Here is a 25695-nt window from a genome sequence, read left to right on the forward strand (position 1 = left end):
ATATTTATATATAGTATACAGTTATAGATAATATATAGTATATAGTATATATAGTAAATTATAGAATATATATATAGTATATTATAATATGGTATATAATAACTATAATAATTATAATATAGTATAATAAAGTATATAATTAATTCGCTTCTGATATTATGAGTCCTATAATTCCTCCTTTGTTTAGATGTAATCAATATAGTAATAGAATATTTATAGTATACTAAATATTAATATATACTATATATAGTATGCTATATATAGTAGAACCCTATATATATAATATATAGTATAATTATAGTATAGTATAATATATAGTATATATAGTACTATATATATACACTGTATAGACTATAATAGTATAGAATATTATAGTATATGTATATATGTTATATATAGTATATATAGCATATATAGTATAGTATAATATAGTTTATACTATACTATAATATTATAATATAGTATAATAAAGTAATTAATTAATTAGCCTTCTGATAGCAATGGAGTCCTCATCATTCCTCCTTTGTTTAGATGTAATGCAATATAGTATAGAATATTATAGTATACTAAATATAATATATACTATATATAGTATGCTATATATAGTAGAACCCTATATATATAATATATAGTATAATTATAGTATAGTATAATGTATCTAGTACTATATATATACTATATAGAATATATATAGTATAGATTATTATAGTATATGTGTATATATACATTATATATAGTATATATAGCATATATTATAGTATATTATAATATAATATATTATATAGTATATCCTATACTAGAATATTATAATATAGTATAGTAATTAATTAGCCTTCTGATATCAATGGAGTTCTCCTCCATCATTCCCCATCATTCCTCCTTCGGGGCCTCCTCATTGCAGCTGTAGTGGTTGCTGATGGAGGAGGGATTCCAGCAGGCAGGGTCAGGCTGGGGAGCAGGGGAGGCTCAAATCAGCTTTTGGCTTCTTCCTACCCAAACTCCCCCACACAATCCTGCGCTGCTCTGTCCCACAGCACCTCGTTCTGCGCCGAGCACGCCCGGCGCAACGCGCTGGCACTGCAGGCTCAGGTGAAGAAATCCAACCCCGGGCCCGTGGGTGAGACCCTGCTGTGCCAGCTGAGCTCCTATGCCCGGGCAGAGCTGGGCAGCCAGAGCGCCGAGAGCAGCCGCAGCGAGGCCAGCCGCATCCTGGGTGAGCACCGAGCCCCTTGCCTTGGGATTTGGGCTTTTTGTTTTTTACACATCCTCTGGGGGTACCACTCGTTGGTTTCTCTGGGTCTGGATTGAAGGAATTTAAGCCAGTAATTCATGTTCCAGCTCAGGTGGTTTTTATTTCTTATCAGAAAAACAGTCTCACTACTGTGAGTTCAGCCACAAGGCACAAAACAGCCAACAGTCTCTTGTTCCAAGGTCTTTGAAGACTAAACTATCCAATTAAGAACTGACACCTGGATTATTTTCCCTTTTAATCCAATAACTGACCCCAAAGAACTGATCCCCTTTTGGCACCTGGATTATTTTCCCTTTTAACCCAATAACTGACCCCAAAGAACTGATCCCCTTTTGGCACCTGGATTATTTTCGCTTTTAACCTAAGAACTGATCCCCTTTTGACACCTAGATTATTTTCACTTTTAACCCAATAACTGACCACAAAGAACTGATCCCCTTTTGACACCTAGATTATTTTCACTTTTAACCTAATAACTGACCACAAAGAACTGATCCCCTTTTGGCACCTGGATTATTTTCTCTTTTAACCCAATAACTGGTCCCAAAGAACTGATCCCCTTTTGATACCTAGATTATTTTCCCTTTTAACCCAATAACTGACCCCAAAGAACTGATCCCCTTTTGGCACCTAGATTATTTTCACATTTAACCTAAGAACTGACCCCAAAGAACTGATCCCCTTTTGCCACCTGGATTATTTTCTCTTTTAACCTAAGAACTGATCCCCTTTTGGCACCTGGATTATTTTCCCTTTTAACCCAATAACTGATCCCAAAGAGCCCCCAGTGCTGACTGGAATTCTCTGGTTCCTGGGAGGGCTGAAGGATCATTCCCAGTGTGTTTTGCTTGTTCTGGTTGTTCCAAACTGTGATGTTTTCTGTAATTTCCTGCTCCATATCCCTCACTCAGAGTTTTGAGGTGGAGAATTCCCTCTTGGCATGAGGCAGAGCCTGCTGAGCTCCATGGGGCTGAGCTCCAGGGTGTCCCTGGCCATGCTGGGATGTGGGGCAGTCCTGTCACTCTGCTCTTGCAGACGAGGACAGCTGGAGTGACTGCGAGCAGGACCCTGTCACTGTGGAGCAGACGTGGCGTGGGGACCCCGACAGTGAAGCCGACAGCATCGACAGTGACCAGGAGGATCCCCTCAAGTAGGTTTGGGAATAGTTAAATTTATATTTTGGGAGGGCTCAGCCTGGAACCCAGACTCTTCAGAAAAAACCCCATGGGATCCCCAGATCCTTCAGGCATCGACCCTGAGGGACCCCCACACCCTTTGGGGGTTCATCCCTGAAGGATTCTCAGACTCTTCAGCAGAAAAAACCCAATAAATCCCCAGATCCTTGAGGGACCAACCCTGAGGGACCCTCACGCCCTCTGGGGGCTCATTCTTGAGGGTCCCCCAGACCCTTCAGGGATCAACCCTGAGGGACCCCCACACCCTTTGGGGGCTCATCCCTGAGGAAACCCCAAACTTTTCAGCAGAAAAAAACCATAGAATTCCCCACACCATTTGGGGATTTATCCTTGTGGGACCCTCAAACTTTAGAGCAGAAAAAAACCATGGAATCCCCAGACCTTTCGGGGATCAGTCTCCAAGATACCTTTGCAGCTTTTGGAGGTTCATCCCTGAGGAACCCCCAGACTCTTCAGCAGAAAAAAGCCCTGGGATCCCCAGACCCTTCAGGGATCAACCCTGAGGGACCCCCACACCCTTTGGGGGTTCATTCCTGAAGGATTCTCAGACTCTTCAGCAGAAAAAACCCAATAAATCCCCAGATCCTTGAGGGACCAACCCTGAGGGACCCTCACGCCCTCTGGGGGCTCATTCTTGAGGGTCCCCCAGACCCTTCAGGGATCAACCCTTAGGGACCCCACAGTCTTTGGGGGCTCATCCCTGAGGAAACCCCAAACTTTTCAGCAGAAAAAAAACATAGAATTCCCCACACCATTTGGGGATTTATCCTTGTGGGACCCTCAAACTTTAGAGCAGAAAAAAACCATGGAATCCCCAGACCTTAAGGGGATCAGTCTCCAAGATACCTTTGCAGCTTTTGGAGGTTCATCCCTGAGGAACCCCCAGACTCTTCTGCAGAAAAAAGCCCTGGGATCCCCAGACCCTTCAGGGATCAACCCTGAGGGACCCCCACACCCTTTGGGGGTTCGTTCCTGAAGGATTCTGAGACTCTTCAGCAGAAAAAACCCAATAAATCCCCAGATCCTTGAGGGACCAACCCTGAGGGACCCTCACGCCCTCTGGGGGCTCATTCTTGAGGGTCCCCCAGACCCTTCAGCAGCCCCAGACCCTTCAGGGATCAACCCTTAGGGACCCCCACACTCTTTGGGGGTTCATTCCTGAAGGATTCTCAGACTCTTCAGCAGAAAAAACCCAATAAATCCCCAGACCCTTCTGGGGTCAACCCTGAGGGACCCTCACGCCCTCTGGGGGCTCATTCTTGAGGGTCCCCCAGACCCTTCAGGGATCAACCCTTAGGGACCCCCACACTCTTTGGGGGCTCATCCCTGAGGAAACCTCAAACTTTTCAGCAGAAAAAAACCATAGAATTCCCCACACCATTTGGGGATTTATCCTTGTGGGACCCTCAAACTTTAGAGCAGAAAAAAACCATGGAATCCCCAGACCTTTCGGGGATCAGTCTCCAAGATACCTTTGCAGCTTTTGGGGGTTCATCCCTGAGGAACCCCCAGACTCTTCAGCAGAAAAAACCCCTGGGATCCCCAGACCCTTCAGGCATCAACCCTGAGGGACCCCCACACCCTTTGGGGGTTCATCCCTGAAGGATTCTCAGACTCCTCAGCAGAAAAAACCCAATAAATCCCCAGACCCTTCAGGGATCAACCCTGAGGGACCCTAACGCACTCTGGGGGCTGATTCTTGAGGGTCCCCCAGACCCTTCAGGGATCAACCCTTAGGGACCCCCACACTCTTTGGGGGCTCATTCTTGAGGAAACCTGAAACTTTTCAACAGAAAAAAACCATAGAATTCCCCACACCATTTGGGGATTTATCCTTGTGGGACCCTCAAACTTTAGAGCAGAAAAAAACCATGGAATCCCCAGACCTTTCGGGGATCAGTCTCCAAGATACCCTCGCAGCTTTTGGGGGTTCATCCCTGAGGAACCCCCAGACTCTTCAGCAGAAAAAGCCCCAGACCCTTCAGGGATCAGCCCCAAAGGACTCACACACCCTTTGGAGACTCTTCCATGAAGAACCCTCAGACTCTTCTGCAGAAAAAACCCCTGGGATCCCCAGACCCTTCAGGGATCAGCCCTGAGGGACCCCCACACCCTTTGGGGGGATCAGTCTCCAGGAAACCCCCAAACAGAGCCTGTTTCCCTGGGTTTTCCAGGCATGCTGGTGTGTACACAGCCGAGGAGGTGGCTCTGATCATGAGGGAGAAGCTGATCCGCCTCCAGTCCCTCTACATTGACCAGTTCAAGCGGCTCCAGCACCTCCTGAAGGAGAAGAAACGGCGCTTCCTGCACAGCAGGAAGGGAGAGCACGAGGCCATCGGTGAGCCCAGACCGCCTGCCTGGGGGTGGGCACAGAAATCTGCTAAAAATGGGGGATTTGGGCCTTTCTAGAGGCTGATTTCAGAGCAGGGTAAGGAGAGGGTTCCACACTCAGTGTTTTGTTGAGGAGATGGGGAAGTGGCTGGAGCACAAGGAGAAGGATCTGGAGAGCTGGGGAGGGGCTGAGCCTGGAGAAAAGGAGGCTCAGGTGGGACCATCTCAGTCTGTGACTCCCTGAGTCCTCCTCATCATTCCTCCTTTGTTGAGATGTAGTGTAATATAGTATAGAGTATATAGTATATATACTATATACTCTAGTATATAGTAGTAATGTAATATAGTATAGAATATATAGTAATGTAATTACTCTATATAGTAATAATATAGTATATATATACTATATATACACTATATATAGTGTATATATATACTATATATATAGTATATATATAATATAGTGTGTATATCTATAATATAGTAATGTAATATAGTATAGAATATATAGCATAGTGTATATATAGTACTGTATATAGAATATATATAGTATAGAATATTATATGGGATACTGTATATAGTGTACACTATATATAGGATACTATATATAGTATAACCCTATACATATATAATTATAGTATAATTATAGTACAGTATACTATAATTATATATAGTATATATAGTATATAGAATATATATAGTATAGAGTATCAGAATATATGTATATATTATATATATAGTATACTATATATAGTATAACCCTATACATATATAATTATAGTATAGTACCATATATATAGTATATAGAATAGTATAGAATATCTTAGTATATGTACATATATGTAATATATATACTATAATATAGAATATTGTAGTATATATAGTATACATATAATACTTGTATATTATAGTGTAATATAGTATGTGCTGTGATATCTGTACATACTATATATACTATACAATATATATAGTATAGATATACTATATATAGTATATCTATAGTATATATAGTACCATATATATAGTATAGAATAATAGTATATGTATATAATATAATATCATAATCTGTACTATATATAATATACATATACTATTATATTCTATACTATATATAATATATAGTATTGAATATCATAGTATATGTATATATATTATATATATGGTATAGAATATGATAGTAAATGTATATATATAGTATTTATATAGTATTTATATGGTATATAGTATACAGTATATAGTATAGTATATTATAGTATAATGTAGTGTATGCTATACTATAATACTATAATATATTGTAATATATCTGCTCCCACAGAACAATGCGACAAAAGGAAATGGCCTCAAACCGTGCCAGGGGAGGTTTGGGGTGGGCATCAAGAGGATTTCTGTATGGAAAAGGTGGTCAGGCCTTGGCAATGCCCAGGAAGGAGCTCAGTGCACAGCTGGACACTGCACTCAGCGCTCCGGTCTGGTGGGCAGGGTGGGGATCGGTCACAGGTTGGACTCTGATCCTGGAGAGCTCTTCCAGCCTGAGTGATTCCATGATTCTGAGCTGGTCCTGTGCCCAGAGATCCCTATCACTGCAGCTCCCAAGCTTGTGCATTTCTTTGCTCTTCAGAGCTTGCAGCGTTGGCAGGAAATGAGCTATAATGTTAATTCTGAGACAAAAGTGCTTATTTTGTACTGGGATTTCCTGTTTTTTCCTTTTACGAACAAAAAAATATTCATCCGTAAGGCCCTTGGTGTGTGGACAGGAGCTGGTTCCAGTAACACCAGTGCTGCTGTGCTGCCTCATTCCTCCTTAGCAGCTTTCCCTCTGCCTCTGCTGGCATTCTCTGTATGCAGAACGTGCTTTTGAAAGCAGGAATTCCCAGTTCAACAGAAGCAAAACCGAGTTGTGTAACTCATCCCAAGTATTGCAGAGCAAAGGACTCTTTTTCCAGCATCATCCTTTAATAGCTCATCCTGGAAAACGCCATAATTCAGCTCAGGCTCGAGTAAAAATAACCAGGAGTTTGGTACATACCAATTTTGCAGAACTCTTTTTAGCAAAGCAGGCAGAGAAAAGCAGATCCTGTAATTACACCAGGAATGCTGGCAGGAAGCTTCCAGAACTCACCCAGGAGTGACCTGGAATTTGACAAGTTTTTTATTCTGCTGAAATCACAATGCACAGGAGTGGCTTGAATTATTTTTAAAGGAGCTTTTAAAAATACTCTGTGGGTTCCTGGTGTTTCAGCAGAGGTCAGGATAAATTTTGGGATGGAACCTGCACTGCCAGGCTGTTGAAGATGGAGGGAGAGACCCACCTTTCTTGATCAGCATCTGACTCCGTTTATTCACTCCATCAATCACTTTTTATAACCTTGTTAATTAAGTTCATGCATATTGCAAACCCGAGCTCACAATAGGTCAGAGATAACACACCAACTCCTCCTTATGTTTCCAATACCAAGATTTGGGTTCTCAAAATTATTTTTGCTTTCCCAAAACAGCCAAAGATTGAATATCTACTTGTTATGAGAAAGCTGCCTGAGAACTCTGGTATGCAAGGTTCTCAAGGTCTTCATGTTTGTCACTTTTACTTGTAATTAAAAACAACCTGAGAACTTCTGCTGTTTACAGAAACAGGCTGTGAGAGTTTTAGGGTTTTTACTCCTCACAGCTGCCTTCTAAGCCATTTCTGAAAAAATCTCCAACACCAGGCGTCACCCAAAGCCGGTGGGTGAGGGATGGAGCCCTCAAACCCCACAAATCCAGGCCAGATTCCTGACTCTTCTTTGTCGACGGAAGGAGACCAGGACATCCAGTTGATCATCACAGGCCCAATTTTATTGATCAGCACAGCGGGTTAAATACAGTTCGTAATTAACTTCATGCATATTGCAAAAGTTGAGCTCAGGATTGGTTAGTTACATATCAGCAGTTACACCTACTTTTACATTCCTATGGTCCTACTTTTGATACTTTCTACATATTCTTGGGAGATATTCAGGACTAATCTCTACTCCCTTTCTCCATGTTGCAGCAAGGCCACTGATTGCAAGCTGCTGACATCTCCTTTCAGCTTGCTGACTGCTGATTTCTCAGCTTGACCAGTGGCAATATGTCAGCATGGCCTTTCTCAGCTAACCAACTATTAATAAAGCTCTCCACATTAAAGCTCTCCACACTTCCTTTATCCCTGCAGGCAGCAGCCTCCTGACGGGGCCAGAGGGGCTGATGGCCAAGGAGAGGGAGAACCTGAAGAGGCTCAAGTGCCTGCGGCGCTACCGGCAGCGCTACGGCGTGGAGGCGCTGCTGCACCGGCAGCTCCGCGAGCGCCGCGTCCTGGCCACCGACGGCGCCGCCCAGCAGGTCCGTGGGGACGCCCTGGAGGGGGCTCTGTGTTCTCCTGTCACCCCGGGAGTGACGCCAGATATTGCCCCATGGAACGGCCTTCCTGCCAGGGGGCTGCCCTGCTGGGGTTGGAGAAGCTCCTGGGGTTGGTAAGGGAGGTTCTGGGGTTGGAGAAGCTCCTGGGGTTGTTGTGGGAGCTCTTGGGTTTGGAGAAGCTCCTGGGGTTGTTAAGGGAGGTTCTGGGGTTGGAGAAGCTCCTGGGGTTGTTGTGGGAGCTTCTGGGTTTGTAGGAGCTCCTGGGGTTGTTGTAGGAGCTGTTGGGTTTGGAGAAGCTTTTGGGGTTGTTGAGGGGGCTCCTGGGTTTGTTGCAGGAGCTCTTGGGTTTGGAGAAGCTCCTGGGGTTGTTAAGGGAGGTTCTGGGGTTGGAGAAGCACCTGGGGTTGTTGTAGGAACTCCTGGGGTCGTTGCAGGACCTTCTGGATTTGTAGGAGCTCCTGGAGTTGTTGTGAGAGTTCCTGGGGTTGTTGTGGTAGTTCTTGGGTTTGGAGAAGCCCTTGGGGATGTTGTGGGAGCTCCTGGGGTTGTTGCAGGAGCTGTTGGGTTTGGAGAAGCACCTGGGATTGTTAAGGGAGGTCCTGGGGTTGTTGTGGGAGCTCCTGGGGTTGTTGTGGGAGCTATTGGGTTTGGAGAAGCTCCTGGATTTGGAAAAGCTCCTGGGGTTGTTGTAGGAGCTCTTGGGTTTGTAGGAACTCCTGGGGTTGTTGTAGGAGCTGTTGGGTTTGGAGAAGCTCCTGGGGTTGTTGTGGGAGCTCCTGGGGTTGTTGTAGGAGCTGTTGGGTTTGGAGAAGCTCCTGGGGATGTTGAGGGAGCTCCTGGGGTTGTTGAGGGAGCTCCTGGGTTTGTTGCAGGAGCTGTTGGGTTTGGAGAAGCTCCTGGGGTTGTTAAGGGAGGTCCTGGGGTTGTTGTGGGAGCTCCTGGGGATGTTGGGGAGCTGTTGGGTTTGGAGAAGCTCCTGGGGTTGTTAAGGGAGGTTCTGGGGTTGGAGAAGCTCCTGGGGTTGTTGTGGGAGCTCTCGGGTTTGGAGAAGCTCCTGGGGTTGTTGTAGGAGCTCTCGGGTTTGGAGAAGGATTGTTGAGGGAGCTCTTGGGTTTGTAGGAGCTCCTGGGGTTGGAGAAGCTCCTGGGGTTGTTAAGGGAGGTTCTGGGGTTGGAGAAGCTTTTGGGGTTGTTGTAGGAGCTCCTGGGGTTGTTGAGGGAGCTCCTGGGTTTGTAGGAGCTTTCCCCCAGGATCTGTGGGAGCTCCTGTCCTTCCTGCAAGGACAGCTCTCCTGCTGGGTTTGGAGAAGCTCCTGGGGTTGTTGAGGTTTGTGGGAGCCTCTGGATCTGTGGTAGCTCCTGTGTGTGCAGGAGCCCTCAGGTCTGTGGGAGCTCTTGGTGTCCAGCCTTGAACGCTGGGCTCAGCTTTGGGTCCTCACAGCAAGACAGACAGGGAGGGTCAAATCCAGAGAAGGGAAAGAGTCTGGAGACCAAGAAAGGTCTGGAAAACTCCTGAGGAGATGAAGGAGCTCATCTTGGAGAAAAGAGGGCTCAGGGTATTGGGAGGTTTGAGGATTTTTAGGAGCTCATGGGTTTGTTTGTCAAGGCTCTCAGGTTTTTGGGAGCTCCTGGCTCTGAGTGAGTCCATTCCAATGCCTAAAAGAGGCTTAAAAAAAAAAGGAGTGGGAGTTTTAAATAGACATCCAGCGACAGGACAAGAGGAAATGGTTTGAAACCAAGACATGAGAGGTTTAGATGGGATATTGGGAACAAATCCCTCCCTGTGAGGGAGGGGAGGCCCTGCAATGGATTTCCCAGACCAGCTCTGGCTGCCCCATCCCTCAGATGCTCAAGACCAGCTTGGAAATGACTTAAAGCAGCGTGGGACAGTGCAAAATGTCCTTGCTGTGGGAAAAGCAGCTTTAGGATCTGTCCCAACCCAAACCCTTGCACGGTTTCAGGCTCACACCACCCGCTCCAGCCAGCGCTGCTTGGCCTTTGTGGACGATGTCAGATGCTCCAACCCCTCCCTGCCGCTGACCAGGCACTGCCTCACACGTATCCTTTGATCCCAGCCTCTCCCTCAGGCTTTTCCAGCAGTTTTCCCCCTGGTTGTGCCTCTTTTCTGCCTCCCTGGCCCTGAATCAAGGCCCTCGGTTTGCTGTAGCCGTTGGTTTCAAGCAGGAGCCCACAGGAAATGTCTCCCCTGTCTGTTGGTGCTCCCCTGCCGTGCAGCAGCCAGTTCGTGTGGGAGAAACAATGTCTGAGCTTGTTCTGTATGGAAAATTCCTCCTGATGAGCTCAGAAATTCCTCCTGATGAATTCAGAAAATCCTCCTGGTGAGCTCAGAAATTCCTGATGAATTCAGAAATTCCTCCTGATGAATTCAGAAATTCCTGATGAATTCAGAATTCTCTCTCCCCTGTCTGTTGGTGCTCCCCTGCCGTGGATCAGCCAGTTCGTGTGGGAGAAACAATGTCTGAGCTTATTTTCTATGGAAGAAATTGCTCCTGATGAATTCAGAAATCCCTAATGAGCTCAGAAATTCCTCCTAATGAGCTCAGAAATCCCTGATAAATTCAGAATTCTGTCTCCCCTGTCTGTTGGTGCTCCCCTGCCGTGCAGCAGCCAGTTCGTGTGGGAGAAACAATGTCTGAGCTTGTTCTGTATGGAAAATTCCTCCTGATGAGCTCAGAAATCCCTGATGAGCTCAGAAATTCCTAATGAATTCAGAAATTCCTCCTGATGAATTCAGAAATCCCTGATGAATTCAGAAATTCCTCCTGATTAGCTCAGAAATCCCTGATGAGCTCAGAAATCTCTGAATTCAGAAATTCCTGATAAATTCAGAATTCTCTCTCCCCAGTCTGTTGGTGCTCCCCTGCCGTGGATCAGCCAGTTCGTGTGGGAGAAACAATGTCTGAGCTTGTTCTGTATGGAAAATTCCTCCTGATGAGCTCAGAAATCCCTGATGAATTCAGAAATCCCTAATGAGCTCAGAAATTCCTGATGAATTCAGAAATTCCTCCTGATGAATTCAGAAATCTCTAATGAGCTCAGAAATTCCTCCTAATGAGCTCAGAAATCTCTGAATTCAGAAATTCCTGATGAATTCAGAAATCCCTCCTGATGAATTCAGAAATTCCTGAACCTCCCCTGGCAAAGCTTGAGGCTCTTCCCTCTTGTCCTGTCCCTTGTTCCTTGGAAGCAGAGCCCCAATGTGGGATCAGGGATCCTCAATATGGGATCAAGGATCCCCCAGCTCAGGGATTTGTGGGAGCTGCTGGGTTTGTGTGAGCTCTTGGGGTTATCAGAGTTCTGGGTCTTTGGCAACTCTGGGTTTGTAGGAACTGCTGGGTCTGCAGGAGCTCCTGCTTTTTTGGGACCTATTGGGTCTTGAGGAGCTTTCAGATTTCTTGGGAAATTCTGGATTTTTGAGAGCCCTTGGGCTTTTTATTTCCCTGGAGTTCTCCTACTCCCCCAGCCCTGTGCAGGGAGTTGGAAGCTGCTTTTGTTTCTCTTTAACCACCCCAGACCTCAAAATAAAGCCAGGAGAAATCCCACAAAACAGCCAGAGAAGCTGCTGTGGGCAGCTGGTGCTCCTGGGAGGGAGAGAAGGGTTGGGTTTGTGAGAGCTCCTCAGTTTTTGGGATCCTTGGGTCTTGAGGAGCTTTCAGAATTCTTGGGAAATTCTGGATTTGTTTCTCTTTAACCATCCCAGACCTCAAAATAAAGCCAGGAGAAATCCCCCAAAACAGCCAGAGAAGCTGCTGCTGCTCCTGACAGGGAGGGAATTGCTGGGTTTGTGGGAACTCCTGGATCTGCAGGAGCTCCTGAGTTTTTGGGACCTTTTGGGTCTTGAGGAGCTTTCAGATTTCTTGGCAAATTCTGGATTTTTTAGAGCCCTTGGGTGTTTTTATTTTGTTGTTGTTTTTTTTTCCCTGGAGTTCTACTCCCCCAGCCCTGTGCAGGGAGCTGGAAGCTGCTTTTGTTTCTCTCTAACCACCCCAGACTTCAAAATAAAGCCAGGAGAAATCCCATAAAAAACCAGAGAAGCTGCTGTGGGCAGCTGGTGCTCCTGGGAGGGAGGAAGGGTTGGGTTTGTGAGAGCTCCTGAGTTTTTGGGACCTCTTGGGTCTTGAGGAGCTTTCAGATTTCTTGGGAAATTCTTCATTTTTTAGAGCCCTTGGGTGTTTTTATTTTTTTGTTGCTTTTTTTCCCCTGGAGTTCTCCTACTCCCCCAGCCCTGTGCAGGGAGCTGGAAGCTGCTTTTATTTCTCTCTAACCACCACAGACCTCAAAATAAAGCCAGGAGAAATCCCATAAAAAAACCAGAGAAGCTGCTGTGGGCAGCTGGTGCTCCTGGGAGGGAGGGAAGAGCTGGCTCTGACTCTCAGTGACACAAACAAGCTTTTCCTGATAACATCTGATAACATCTGGGGCTTTTCTGGAGCTCTGTTTGCTTCCAGGAGCTGGATTGTTGGTGCCAGGGCACTCAAGGGATGGGGGAAAGCTGGGAGGTTCCAGATGGAGCTTGGGATTTTTGTCCTCTTGGCAATCTGTGCTTTTGGCTACCATTAAAGCCAGTGCTGGAGCTGAAAATCTGCTTTTCCCACTCCCTGTTCCCTCACCACAGCTTCCCTTGGGTGTCCCAGGTCCTTTTCTCTTGGGCTGGGCTCTGATTTTGCTGCCAGCCCAAATTCTGGCTCCCCACAGCCTGGCAGGAAATGAATTCCTGAGAAATCCTTGGAGCAGGGAGGAGAGGAGGGAAGGGTGAATCTCAAACCCAGCCAGCTTTAAGAAACTGCCTTAAATTTGGTGTATTTTCCCCATTTTTTGTGGATTTGGGGGAATTTTTTTTCCCCCCTCCCACACTGGTGTGTGTGTGAGGAAATTGCAATTGGGATGATCCTGGTTGGAAGGGGATGGAAGAGGAAAAAGATGGGAGGAGGAGGAGGAAGGGGTTGGAATAAAAGGAAGGGGATGGAAGAGGAGGAAAAGGTTGGAAGAAAAGGGTGGGGATAAGAAAATGAGAAAAAGAAATGAAAGAATGGGAAAGGATGGGAAGAAAAGGTTGGAAGAAGTGAATGGGGATTGAAAAATAGGAAGGAGTTGGAAGAAAGGGATGGGGATCAGAAGAGGAGAAAGATGTGAGGAGGAGGAGGAAGGGATTGGAATAAAAGGATGAGGATCAGAAGGGGAGAAAGGGATGACAGAGAAGGAAAAGGTTGGAAGATAAGGGTGGGGATCAGAAAATGAGAAAAAGAAATGAAAGAAAAGGAAAGGATGGGAAGAAAAGGTTGGAAGAAGTGAATGGGGATTGAAAAAAAAGAGGAAGGGATTGGAAGAAAAGGATGGGGATCAGAAGAGGAGAAAGAGAAATGGAAGAGGAGGAAAGGGTTGGGAAGAAAAGGATGGGGATCAGAACAGGAGAAAAGAATGGAAAAAGAGGAAGGGATGGGAAGAAAAGATTGGAAGAACTGAATTTGGGTTGAAAACAGGAAGGGGTTGGAAGAAAATTATGAGGATCAGAAAAGGAGAAAGAAAGAGGGATGGAAGAGGAGGAAAGGGTTGGAAGAAGTGAATGGAGATTGAAAAAAAAGAGGAAGGGATTGGAAGAAAGGGATGGGGATCAGAAGAGGAGAAAGAGAAATGAAAGAAAAGGAAAGGATGGGAAGAAAAGGTTGGAAGAAGTGAATTTGGGTTGAAAAATAGGAAGGAGTTGGAAGAAAGGGATGGGGATGAGAAGAGGAGAAAGATGTGAGGAGGAGGAGGAGGAAGGGGTTGGAAGAAAAGGTTGGAAGAAGTGAATGGGGGTTGAAAAAAAATGAAAAGAGAAGGATGGGGATCAGAAAAGGAGAAAGGAAAGGGTTGGAAGAAAAGGATGGGGATCAGAAGAGAAGAAAGAGAAATGAGAGAAGGGGAAAGGATGGGAAGAAAAGGTTGGAAGAAGTGAATTTGGGTTGAAAAAGAGGAAGGGGTGGGAAGAAGAGAAATATTAAAAGAGGAGGAAAAGGAGGAGGGGAGTCAGAAGAGGAGGATGGGATCAGAATAGGGCTTGGAAGAGGAAGAAGAGGGTGGGTGTGGGAAGAGGAGGAAGGGTTGGGAGGTGATGGCTTTGATCTGTAGCTCCTTTGCTCTGGATCACTCTGCACGTGTGATGCAATTGAAGAGGAGTTTCTGTTTGCGATTAAAGGCAGGAAATCCCATTGACACCTCTGGCAGGAACAGCTTTTCCACTGGGAAGGAAAATGCAGTGAGAAAATAGAAATAACAGAACCCAAATGCTGGCTGGGGGAGAGGCTTTGTGTGTGCTGGGATCTCCCTGCCCGTGGGGCTGCAAACAAAAATTAATCCTCAGCCTTTGTGCCATCCAGCTGAGAATCCCTGAGTGCTTTCTGGGATCCAGCCCCCACAGAGGGGGATTATGGCTGTTGTCCCAGATTTCCATGGTGGAAATGATGTCACCCAAACCCTGAGCATTGGGGTGCAGCTCTGCATTCTTGATCTGGGTGAAATGAGGGTGGGTTTGGCAACATTTGTGGGGGAATTTCTGATCTGGGATAAATTGGGGTGGGTTTGGCAACATTTGTGGGGGAATTGGGAGCATTTCTCAGCATTTATCCCTCTGGATCCTCCAGTATGGGATCAAAAATTCCCCAGCTCAGGGACGAGCCCAAATATGGGATCAAGGATTCCCCAATAGGGGATCACCCCCAATAAGGATCAAGGATTCCCATTATGGAATACCCCCAAATACAGGATCAGGATTCCCAATATGGAATCACTCCCAGATATGGGATCAAGGATTCCCCAATATGAAATCAAGGATTCCCCAGTATGGGATCACCCCAGTATAGATAGGATCCTCAGCTCAGGGATGACCCCCAAATACAGGATCAAGGATTCCCAATTATGGAATCACTCCCAAATATGGGATCAAGGATTCCCCAATATGAAATCAAGGATTCCCCAGTATGGGATCAAAAATTCCCCAGCTCAGGGATGACCCCAAATATGGGATCAAGGATTCCCAATATGGGATCACCCCCAAATACAGATCAAGGCTTCCCAATTATGGAATCACTCCCAAATATGGGATCAAGGATCCCCAGCTCAGGGATGACTCCCAGTATGACACCAAGGATTTCCCAATAATGGGACCAAGGATTCCCCAATATAAGATGACCCCCAAATACAGGATCAAGGCTTCCCAATTATGGGATCGCCCCCAATATGGGATCAAAAATTCCCCAGCTCAGGGATGACCCCAAATATGGGATCAAGGACTCCCAATATGGGATCCTCATTTCCCAGGGATGTCTGCAAGCAAAAGTTAATCCTCAGCCTTTGTGCCATCCAGCTGAGAAACTGAGGCTTTATGGGATCCACCCCACAGATGGGGTTATGGTGATTGCCCAATTTCCAATGTGGAATGATGTCCCCAAACCCTAGCATTGGGGTAAGGTTTAACCTCTGCAATCCTGATCTAGGGATAAATTGGGTGGGTTTGGCACCATATGGGGAATTGGGGCATTTCTCAGCATTATCCTCGGATCCTCCAGTATGGGATTCAAGAATTCCCCAGTCGGGATGACCTCAAATATGGATCAAGGATTCCCCAATATGGGATCACCCCATGTAGGGATTAAGGATCCCTCAGCTCAGAATGACCCCCAAATACAGGATCAAGGATTCCCAATTATGGATCGCCCCCAATATGGGATCAAGGATTCCCCAATATGGGATCACCCCCAAATACAGGATCAAGGATTCCCAGTTATGGATCGCCCCCAATATGGGATCAAGGATTCCCCAATGTGAAATCAAGGATTCTCCAGTATGGGATCACCCCCAGTATGGGATTAAGGATCCCTCAGCTCAGAGATGACCCCCAAATACAGGATCAAAAATTCCCAATTATGGAATCACTCCCAAATATGGAATCAAGGATTCCCCAATATAAGATGACCCCCAAATACAGGATCAAAACTTCCCAATTATGGGATCACTCCCAAATATGGGATCAAAAATTCCCCAGCTCAGGGATGAGCCCAAATATGGGATCAAGGATTCCCCAATATGGGATCACCCCCAGTATGGGATTAAGGATCCCTCAGCTCAGGGATGACCCCCAAATACAGGATCAAGGATTCCCAATTATGGAATCACTCCCAAATATGGGATCAAGGATCCCCCAGCTCAGGGATGACTCCCAGTATGGGACCAAGGATTCCCCAGTATGGGATCAAAAATTCCCCAGCTCAGGGATGACCCCAAATATGGGATCAAGGATTCCCCAATAGGGGATCACCCCCAAATACAGGATCAAGGCTTCCCAATTATGGGATCGCCCCCAGTATGGGATCAAAAATTCCCCAGCTCAGGGATGACCCCAAATATGGGATCAAGGATTTCCAAGTTTGTGATTACCTCCAATAAGGTATCAAGGATCCCCCAGCTCAGGGATGAACTCCAATATGGGATCAAGGATTTCCCAATATGGGATGGCTTCTAATATGGGATCAAAAAATTCCCCAGCTCAGGGATGACCCCAAATATGGGATGAAAGATTTCCCAGCTCAGGGATGACCTCTAATATGGGATTAAGGATTCCCCAATATAGGATGAAGGATCCCCCAGCTCAGGGATGAGCTCTAATATGGGATTAGGGATTCCCCAATATTGGATCACCCCAATATGGGATTAGGGATTCCCCAATATGGGACCACCCCAGTATGGGATTAGGGATTCCCCAATATTGGACCACCCCAATATGTGATCAAGGATCCCCCAGCTCAAGGATGACACCTGATATGAGATTAAGAATTCCTTATATGGGATCAAGGATCCTCAAAGCTCAAGGATGACACCTGATATGAGATTAGGGATTCCCCAATATGGGACCACCCCAATATGAGATTAGGGATTCCCCAATATGGGATCACCCCAATATGGGATTAGGGATTCCCCAATATGGGATTAGGGATTCCCCAATATGGGATTAGGGATTCCCCAATATTGGATCACCCCAATATGGGATTAGGGATTCCCCAATGTGGGACCACCCCTGATATGGAATTAGGGATTCCCCAATATGGGACCATTCTCTGCTGTACCTCTGCTGCTTTCCTTGACCTCCTGTGCCCAGATATCTGCCAGGACACCAACCAGAGCCTGTTCAAGCCTTGCCAGGGCTCTGAGGAGGTTCCCTGCAACAAGCCGGTGCCCGTGAGCCTGTCGGAGGAGCCCTGCTGCCCCCTGCACCTGCGGCTGCCCCCCCAGATGTACGTGCCCGAGCAGGGGCTGGCAGTGCCCCAGGAGCTGGGGGCAGCGCCCTCGGAGCTGTACCTGAGTGCGGCCGAGCTGCAGCCCAGCGAGAGCCTGCCCCTGGAGTTCAGTGATGTGAGTGCACAGCTGGGAGGGCTCTCCTGGGCTGGGAGAGGAGCTTCTTGCAGCCTTTGCTTCCCATCCCTTCCTCCCCTTCTGTTTATCTTCCTCCTTTTCTGATCCCTGTCCTTTTCTTTCCATCCCTTCGTCCCCTTCCATTTCTCTTTCTCCTTTTCTGATCCCTGTCCTTTTCCTCCCATCCCTTCCTCTTCTTCCATTTCTCTTCCTCCTTTTCAATCCCAATTCTCTTCTTCCAACCTTTTCTTCCCATCCCTTCCTCCTCTAACATTTATCTTCCTCCTTTTCTGATCTCTGTCCTTTTCTTCCTCTTTTCCAACCCCCATTCACTTCTTCCAACCTTTTCTTCCCATCCCTTTGTCCTCTTCCATTTCTCTTCCTCCTTTTCTGATCCCTGTCCTTTTCTTCCCATCCCTTCCTCCTCTTCCATTTCTCTTTCTCCTTTTCTTCCCATCCCTTCCTGCTCTTCCATTTCTCTTTCTCCTCCTCTGATCCCCATCCTTTTCTTCCTCTTTTCCAACCCCCATTCACTTCTTCCAACTTTTTCCTCCCATCCCCTCCTCCTCTTCCACCTGAGAGCCCACCTGGGATGGGAGAGGAGCTTTTTCCAACCTTTTCTTCCCATCCCTTCCTCCTCTTCCATTTCTCTTTCTCCTTTTCTGATCCCCATCCTTTTCTTCCTCTTTTCCAACCCCCATTCACTTCTCCCAGCCTTTTCTTCCAACTTTTTCCTCCTCTTCCATTTCTCTCTCTCCTTTTCTTCCCACCCCTTCCTCTTTTTCAACCCCCATTCACTTCCAATCTTTTCTTCCCATCCCTTCCTCTTTTTCCATTTCTCTTCCTCCTTTTCTGATCCCTGTCCTTTTCTTCCCATCTTTTCATCCTCTTCCATTTATCTTTCTCCTTTTCTGATCCCTGTCCTTTTCTTCCACCCCTTCCTCCTTTTCAATCCCAATTCTCTTCTTCCAGCCTTTTCTTCCCAACCCTTTCCTCCTCTTCCATTCCTCTTTCTCCTCCTCTGATCCCCATCCTTTTCTTCCTCTTTTCCAACCCCCATTCACTTCTTCCAACCTTTTCCTCCTCTTCCATTTCTCTTCCTCCTTTTCTGATCCCTGTCCTTTTCTTCCCACCCCTTCCTCCTTTTCATTCCCAATTCTCTTCTTCCATCCTTTTCTTCTCATCCCTTCCTCTTTTTCAACCCCCATTCACTTCTTCCAACCTTTTCTTCCCAACCCTTTCCTCCTCTTCCATTCCTCTTTCTCCTCCTCTGATCCCCATCCTTTTCTTCCACTTTTTCAGCCTCCATTCACTTCTTCCAACCTTTTCTTCCAACCCTTTCTTCTTCCATTTTTTTTTCTCCTTTCCTGATCCCCATCCTTTTTTCCAACCCCTTCCTCTTTTTGAAGCCCCATTCACTTCTTCCAACTTTTTCCTCCCATCCCTTCCTCCTCTTCCACCTGAGAGCCCACCTGGGATGGGAGAGGAGCTTTTTCCAACCTTTTTTTCCCATCCCTTTGTCCTCTTCCATTTCTCTTTCTCCTCCTCTGATCCCCATCCTTTTCTTCCTCTTTTCCAACCCCCATTCACTTCTCCCAACCTTTTCTTCCAACCTTTTCCTCCTCTTCCATTTCTCTTTCTCCTTTTCTTCCCATCCCTTCCTCCTTTTCAACCCCCATTCACTTCCAATCTTTTCTTCCCATCCCTTCCTCTTCTTCCATTTCTCTTCCTCCTTTTCTGCTCCCCATCCTTTTCTTCCCACCCCTTCCTCTTTCCCAACTCCCATTCACTTCTTCCAACCTTTTCTTCCAACCTTTTCTTCCCATCCCTTTGTCCTCTTCCATTTCTCTTCCTCCTTTTCTGATCCCTGTCCTTTTCTTCCCACCCCTTCCTCCTTTTCAATCCCAATTCTCTTCTTCCAACCTTTTCTTCCCAACCCTTTCCTCCCCTTCCATTTCTCTTTCCTTCCCATCCCTTCCTGCTCTTCCATTTCTCTTTCTCCTTTTCTGATCCCCATCCTCTTCTTCCTGTTTTTCAACCCCCATTCACTTCTTCCAACCTTTTCTTCCAACCTTTTCCTCCTCTTCCACCTGAGATCCCACCTGGGATGGGAGAGGAGCTTTTTCCAACCTTTTCTTCCCATCCTTTCCTCCCTTTCCATTTCTCTTTCTCCTCCTCTGATCCCCATCCTTTTCTTCCTCTTTTCCAACCCCCATTCACTTCTTCCAACCTTTTTTTCCCATCCCTTCCTCCTCTTCCATTTCTCTTCCTCCTTTTCTGCTCCCCATCCTTTTCTTCCCACCCCTTCCTCTTTCCCAACTCCCATTCACTTCTTGCAACCTTTTCCTCCTCTTCCACCTGAGATCCCACCTGGGATGCTGCAGATCTGGGGTTCTGAGCCCAGGAGGAGCTGCTGGAGTGGGGCTGGGACAGCTCTGGGATCAGGCTGGGGATGTCCAGGCTGGAGAGGAGAAGGATCCAGGGACACCTCAGAGCCCCTTTGGGAACAAAGGATGGGGTGCCAGGATAAAGGGGAATGGATTCCAGTGCCAGAGGCAGGGTTAGATGGGATATTTTAAACAAATTTCTCCCTAGGGAGGCTCTGGAATGGATTTCCCAGAGAAGCTGGGGCTGCCCCTGGATCCCTGAAAATGTCCAAGATGAGGTTGGACAGGGCTTGGAGCCACCTGGGATAGTGGAAAATGTCCCTGTCCCTGTCCATGGATGATCTTTACATTCTAAATCCATCCTTTACTCAGCAAATGGAGAAATGGGAAAGGTTTAGGAGCTATTCCAGCCTTGGTGGCTGCTCCTTTGGAATGGTTGTGCTCATTTAAATGCCTTAAAAAGAGGATTTTTTTTTTTATCCCCCACCCCCATTTTCTGTGGCACGAGGAAAACAGGAAGATTTTAATCCCCAGATTATTGTGGCATCGTGGTGCATTTAAAGCAGCAGAGCTCAGATCCTCAGGAGTGCCCTGAGGGCAGAGCAGAGCAGCAGATCCAGGGGAGCTGCTCCTGTGAGGGTCCCCTCAGTGCTGTCCCCCCTTTAGGGGGCTCATCCCTGAGGAAACCCCAAACTTTTCAGTGAAAAAATCCATGGAATCCCCACAGCATTTGGGGATTTATCCTGTGGAGGCTCCTGAGGCTGCTGAGCTCTGCTCTTGGAGGCAAACCTTGGATCTCTGGTGGTGGAGGAGAGATTCCAGTGCCAGGAGAACAAGCAGGGTCAGGCTTGGGGCGGGCTCAGATCAGCCCCCAGCCCCTTTCTGTGCAGACAGGAGGTGAATTTTTGGGTTAGAAAGGAAAAGCAGGGCTGGTTTTGTCCCTTGGGAGGGTTCTGAGCTCTCTCTGGAGCTGCAGATCCATGGGAGCTGCCTGGGGGTGTCTGTGTTGTGTCTCAGCAGGCTGGGGAGGTGCCACTCCTGAGGCACGGGAATGTCACTGGGAATGTCACCGGGAATGTCACCGGGAATGTCACTGGGAATGTCACCGGGAATGTCACCGGGAATGTCACCCTGGTGTCAAAGCCCCTCTGGAGCGAAAACAAATCCCAGATTGTGCTGAATCCCAGCCTGTGCTGAATCCCAGCTTCTCACAAATCCCAGCTTCTCACAGATCCCAGGCTCTGCTGAATCCCAGCTCCTCCTGAATCCCAGTCTCTCCTAAATCCCAGCTTCTGCTGAATCCCAGCTTCTCCTGAATCCCAGCTCCTCCTGAATTCCAGCCTCTCACAAATCCCAGTTTCTCACAGATCCCAGCTTCTCCCAAATCCCAGGCTCTGCTGAATCCCAGTCTGTGCTGAATCCCAGTTCCTCCCAAATCCCAGCCTCTCTTGAATCCCAGCTCCTCCTGAATCCCAGCCTTTCCAAATCCCAGCTTCTCCCAAATCCCAGCCTCTGCTGAATCCCAGCCTGTGCTGAATCTCAGCTTCTGCCAAATCCCAGCTCCTCCTGAATTCCAGCCTCTCACAAATCCCAGCTTCTCCCAAATCCCAGGCTCTGCTGAATCCCAGTCTGTCCCAAATCCCAGCCTTTCCAATTCCTGGCTTCTCCCACATCCCAGCCTCTCCCAAATCCCAGTCTGTGCTGAATCCCAGCCTCTGCTGAATCCCGGTCTGTCCCAAATCCCAGCTTCTCCTGAATCCCAGCCTCTCTTGAATCCCAGTTCCTCCCGAATCCCAGTCTCTCCTGAATCCCAGCTTCTACCAAATCCCAGCTCCTCCTGAATCCCAGCTCCTCCTGAATTTCAGCCTCTTACAAATCCCAGCCTCTCTCAAATCCCAGCTTCTCCTGAATCCCAGCTCCTCCTGAATTTCCTCCTGGATGTCCCCAGGAGTGTGTGTGTGACATCCTGGAGAGCAGGGACTGGTGTGGGGATCCTCTGGAATGTGTGTGTGACATCCTAGGAGAGGGTGGGCATGTTCCAGGTGTCCCCAGGAATGTGTGTGACATCCTGGATATGGGGGATTGATCTGGGGGTCCCCAGGAATGTGTGTGACATCCTGGAGAGTGTGGGGGTGTCCCCAGTGTCCCCAGCAATGTGTGTGACATCCTGGAGAGCAGGGATGGCTCTGGGGGTCCCCAGAAAGGTGGGATTGGACCCTGCCAAAGCCATTCCAGGTGCTGGAGGGACACTTTGGGGACAGTAAAATCACGCTGGCCACCAGCTGGTGTGTGCCACAGCTTGTCCTCAGCAGTGCCAGCTGGGATCGTGGCATTGCAGGAGGAGGAGGAGGAGGAGGAGGAGAAGGAGGAGGAAGAGGAGGAGGAGGAGGAGGAGGAGGAGGAGGAGGAGAGGAGGAGGAGGAGGAGGAGGAGGAGGAGGAGGAGGAGGAGGAGAAGAAGGAGGAGAAGAGGAGAGAGGAGGAGAAGGAGAAGGAGAAGGAGAAGGAGAGAGGAGAAGAAGGAGGAGGAGGAGGAGGAGGAGGAGGAGGAGGAGGAGGAGGAGGAGGAGAAGGAGAAGGAGAAGGAGAAGGAGAAGGAGGTTTTTGGGGTGTGTTCCCGTCTGGGGCCCCCCTGGCATGGTGCCCACTCCTCCTCCTCCTCCTCCCTGCCTTCCTCCTCCCTTCCCTGCTGCTCCAGCCCCTCCTCAGCCCTGATGAGCTCTGTTTTCCCTGCAGGACCTGGACGTGGTGGGTGATGGGATGCAGTGCCCGCCTTCCCCTCTGCTCTTTGACCCCTCTGTGAGCCTGGACCCAGCCCTGAGGGACATGGCCGAGGCTCCCATCGACATCCTGGCCCTGGAGGAGCCTGACAGGGGCAGCTCCTGCTCCCCCCTCATCCCCACAGCCCAGGGGCCTGCCCAGGTATGCACTGACAGCGCTCTGGTGGTTAAAAAGGGAAAAAATCCAGAATTTCCCAAGAAATCTGAAAGCTCCTCAAGACCCAAGGATCCCCAAAACTCAGGAGCTCCCACAGACCCAACTCCTCTCTCCCTCCCAGGAGCACCAGCAGCTTCTCTGGTTTTTTTATGGGATTTCTCCTGGCTTTATTTTGAGGTCTGTGGTGGTTAGAGAGAAATAAAAGCAGCTTCCAGCTCCCTGCACAGGGCTGGGGGAGTAGGAGAACTCCAGGAAAAAAAAAAAAAAACAAAAACACCCAAGGGCTCTTAAAAATCCAGAATTTCCCAAGAAATCTGAAAGCTCCTCAAGACCCAAGAGGTCCCAAAAACTCAGGAGCTCCTGCAGATCCAGGAGTTCCCACAAACCCAGCGATTCCCTCCCTGTCAGGAGCACCAGCAGCTTCTCTGGCTGTTTTGGGGGATTTCTCCTGGCTTTATTTTGAGGTCTCTGGTGGTTAAAGAGAAACAAATCCAGAATTTGCCAAGAAATCTGAAAACTCCTCAAGACCCAAGAGGTCCCAAAAACTCAGGAGCTCCCACAGACCCAACCCTTCTCTCCCTCCCAGGAGCACCAGCTGCCCACAGCAGCTTCTCTGGCTGTTTTATGGGATTTCTCCTGGCTTTATTTTGAGGTCTGTGGTGGTTAAAGAGAAACAAAAGCAGCTTCCAGCTCCCTGCACAGGGCTGGGGGAGTAGGAGAACTCCAGGGAAATAAAAAGCCCAAGGGCTCTCAAAAATTCCGAATTTCCCAAGAAATCTGAAAGCTCCTCAAGACCCAAGAGGTCCCAAAAACTCAGGAGCTCCCACAGACCCAGGAGTTCCCACAAACCCAGAGTTGCCAAAGACCCAGAACTCTGATAACCCCAAGAGCTCACACAAACCCAGCAGCTCCCACAAATCCCTGAGCTGGGGGATCCTTGATCCCATATTGGGGGTCCTTGATCCCATATTGAGGGTCCTTGATCCCATATTGGGGGTCCTTGATCCCATATTGGGGGTCCTTGATCCCATATTGGGGATCATCCCTGAGCTGAGGAATCCTTAATCCCATATTTGAGGGTGATCCCATACTGGGGGATCCTTAATCCCATATTTGGGGGTGATCCCTGAGCTGGGGGGATCCTTGATTTCATATTTGAGGAATCCTTGATCCCATATTTGGGGTGATCCCATACTGGGGGATCCTTGATCCCATATTGGGGGTCCTTGATCCCATATTTGGGGTGATCCCATATTGGGGAATCCTTAATCCCATATTTAGGGGTTATCCCCAAGCTGGGGATCCTTGATCCCATATTGGGGGCCTTGTTCCCATATAGGGGAATCCTTAATCCCATATTTGGGGGTGATCCCTGAGCTGGGAGATCCTTGATTTCATATTTGGGGTTGTCCCCAAGCTGGGGGATCCTTGATTACATATTGGGGGTCCTTGATCCCATATTGGGGGTCATCCCTGAGCTGAGGAATCCTTAATCCCATATTAGAGGGTGATCCCATATTGGGGGGATCCTTAATCCCATATTTGGGGGTGATCCCTGAGCTGAGGGATCCTTGATTTCATATTGGGGGTCCTTGATCCCATATTTGAGGGTGATCCCATACTGGGAGTTCCTTGATCCCATATTGGGGGTCTTTGATCCCATATTTGGGGGTGATCCCTGAGGTGGGAGATCCTTGATCAGATATTTTGGGGTGATCCCATATTGGGGAATCCTTGATCCCCTACTGGGAGTTCCTTGATCCCATACTGGGAGCTCCTTCATCCCATATTGGGGAATCCTTGATCCCATATTTAGGGGTTATCCCCAAGCTGGGGGATCCTTGATCCCATATTGAGGGCTTGTTCCCATATAGGGGAATCCTTAATCCCATATTTGGGGGTGATCCCATACTGGGGGATCCTTGATTTCATATTTGGGGGTGATCCCTGAGCTGGGGGATCCTTGATTTCATATTTGGGGTTGTCCCCAAGCTGGGGGATCCTTGATCCCATATTGGGGGTCCTTGATCCCATATTAGGGATCATCCCTGAGCTGAGGAATCCTTAATCCCATATTTGAGGGTGATCCCATACTGGGGGATCCTTAATCCCATATTTGGGGGTGATCCCTGAGCTGGGGGATCCTTGATTTCATATTTGAGGAATCGTTGATCCCATATTTGAGGGTGATCCCATACTGGGAGCTCCTTCATCCCATATTGGGGGGTCTTTGATCCCATATTTGGGGGTGATCCCTGAGGTGGGAGATCCTTGATCAGATATTTTGGGGTGATCCCATATTGGGGAATCCTTGATCCCCTACTGGGAGTTCCTTGATCCCATATTGGGGGTCCTTTATCTCATATTGGGAAATCCTTGATCCCATATTGGGGAATCCTTAATCCCATATTTAGGGGTTATCCCCAAGCTGGGGGATCCTTGATCCCATATTGGGGGCCTTGTTCCCATATAGGGGAATCCTTAATCCCATATTTGAGGGTGATCCCATAATTGGGGGTCCTTGATCCTATATTTTGGGGTGATCCCATATTGGGGAATCCTTGATCCCATATTGGGGGGTCCTTGATCCCATATTGGGAAATCCTTGATCCCATATTGGGGAATCCTTGATCCTATATTTTGGGGTGATCCCATATTGGGGAATCCTTGATCCCATATTGGGGGGTCCTTGATCCCATATTTGGGGGTCCTTGATCCCATATTTGGGGGTGATCCCATAATTGGGAATCCTTGATCCCATATTTAGGGGTCATTCCTGAGCTGGGGGATCCTTGATCCCTTATTGAGGAATCC

The 25695-nt window shown here is 47.7% G+C and overlaps 1 protein-coding gene and 1 non-coding gene across 5 annotated transcripts in view; both read left to right on the forward strand.

The window, feature by feature from the left end:
- The window catches only part of KANSL2 (KAT8 regulatory NSL complex subunit 2), a 31983-nt gene that overhangs the window by 3828 nt on the left and 2460 nt on the right, over positions 1-25695 (forward strand). For all 4 annotated transcript variants that reach the window (XM_064734787.1, XM_064734788.1, XM_064734786.1 and 1 more), the window contains exons 3-9: positions 1035-1213; positions 2288-2402; positions 4623-4786; positions 7970-8136; positions 10115-10211; positions 17305-17558; positions 22681-22866. In XM_064734787.1, coding sequence (XP_064590857.1) covers positions 1035-1213; positions 2288-2402; positions 4623-4786; positions 7970-8136; positions 10115-10211; positions 17305-17558; positions 22681-22866 — 1162 coding nt within the window. The remainder of the gene's footprint in view (positions 1-1034; positions 1214-2287; positions 2403-4622; positions 4787-7969; positions 8137-10114; positions 10212-17304; positions 17559-22680; positions 22867-25695) is intronic.
- On the forward strand, positions 10287-10415 carry LOC135459260 (small nucleolar RNA SNORA2/SNORA34 family). The gene has a single exon (XR_010442995.1). It is a non-coding gene; the product is annotated as a small nucleolar RNA SNORA2/SNORA34 family (small nucleolar RNA).

Source organism: Zonotrichia leucophrys, chromosome 29 (assembly GCF_028769735.1).
Source record: "Zonotrichia leucophrys gambelii isolate GWCS_2022_RI chromosome 29, RI_Zleu_2.0, whole genome shotgun sequence".
Lineage (NCBI taxonomy): Eukaryota > Metazoa > Chordata > Aves > Passeriformes > Passerellidae > Zonotrichia > Zonotrichia leucophrys.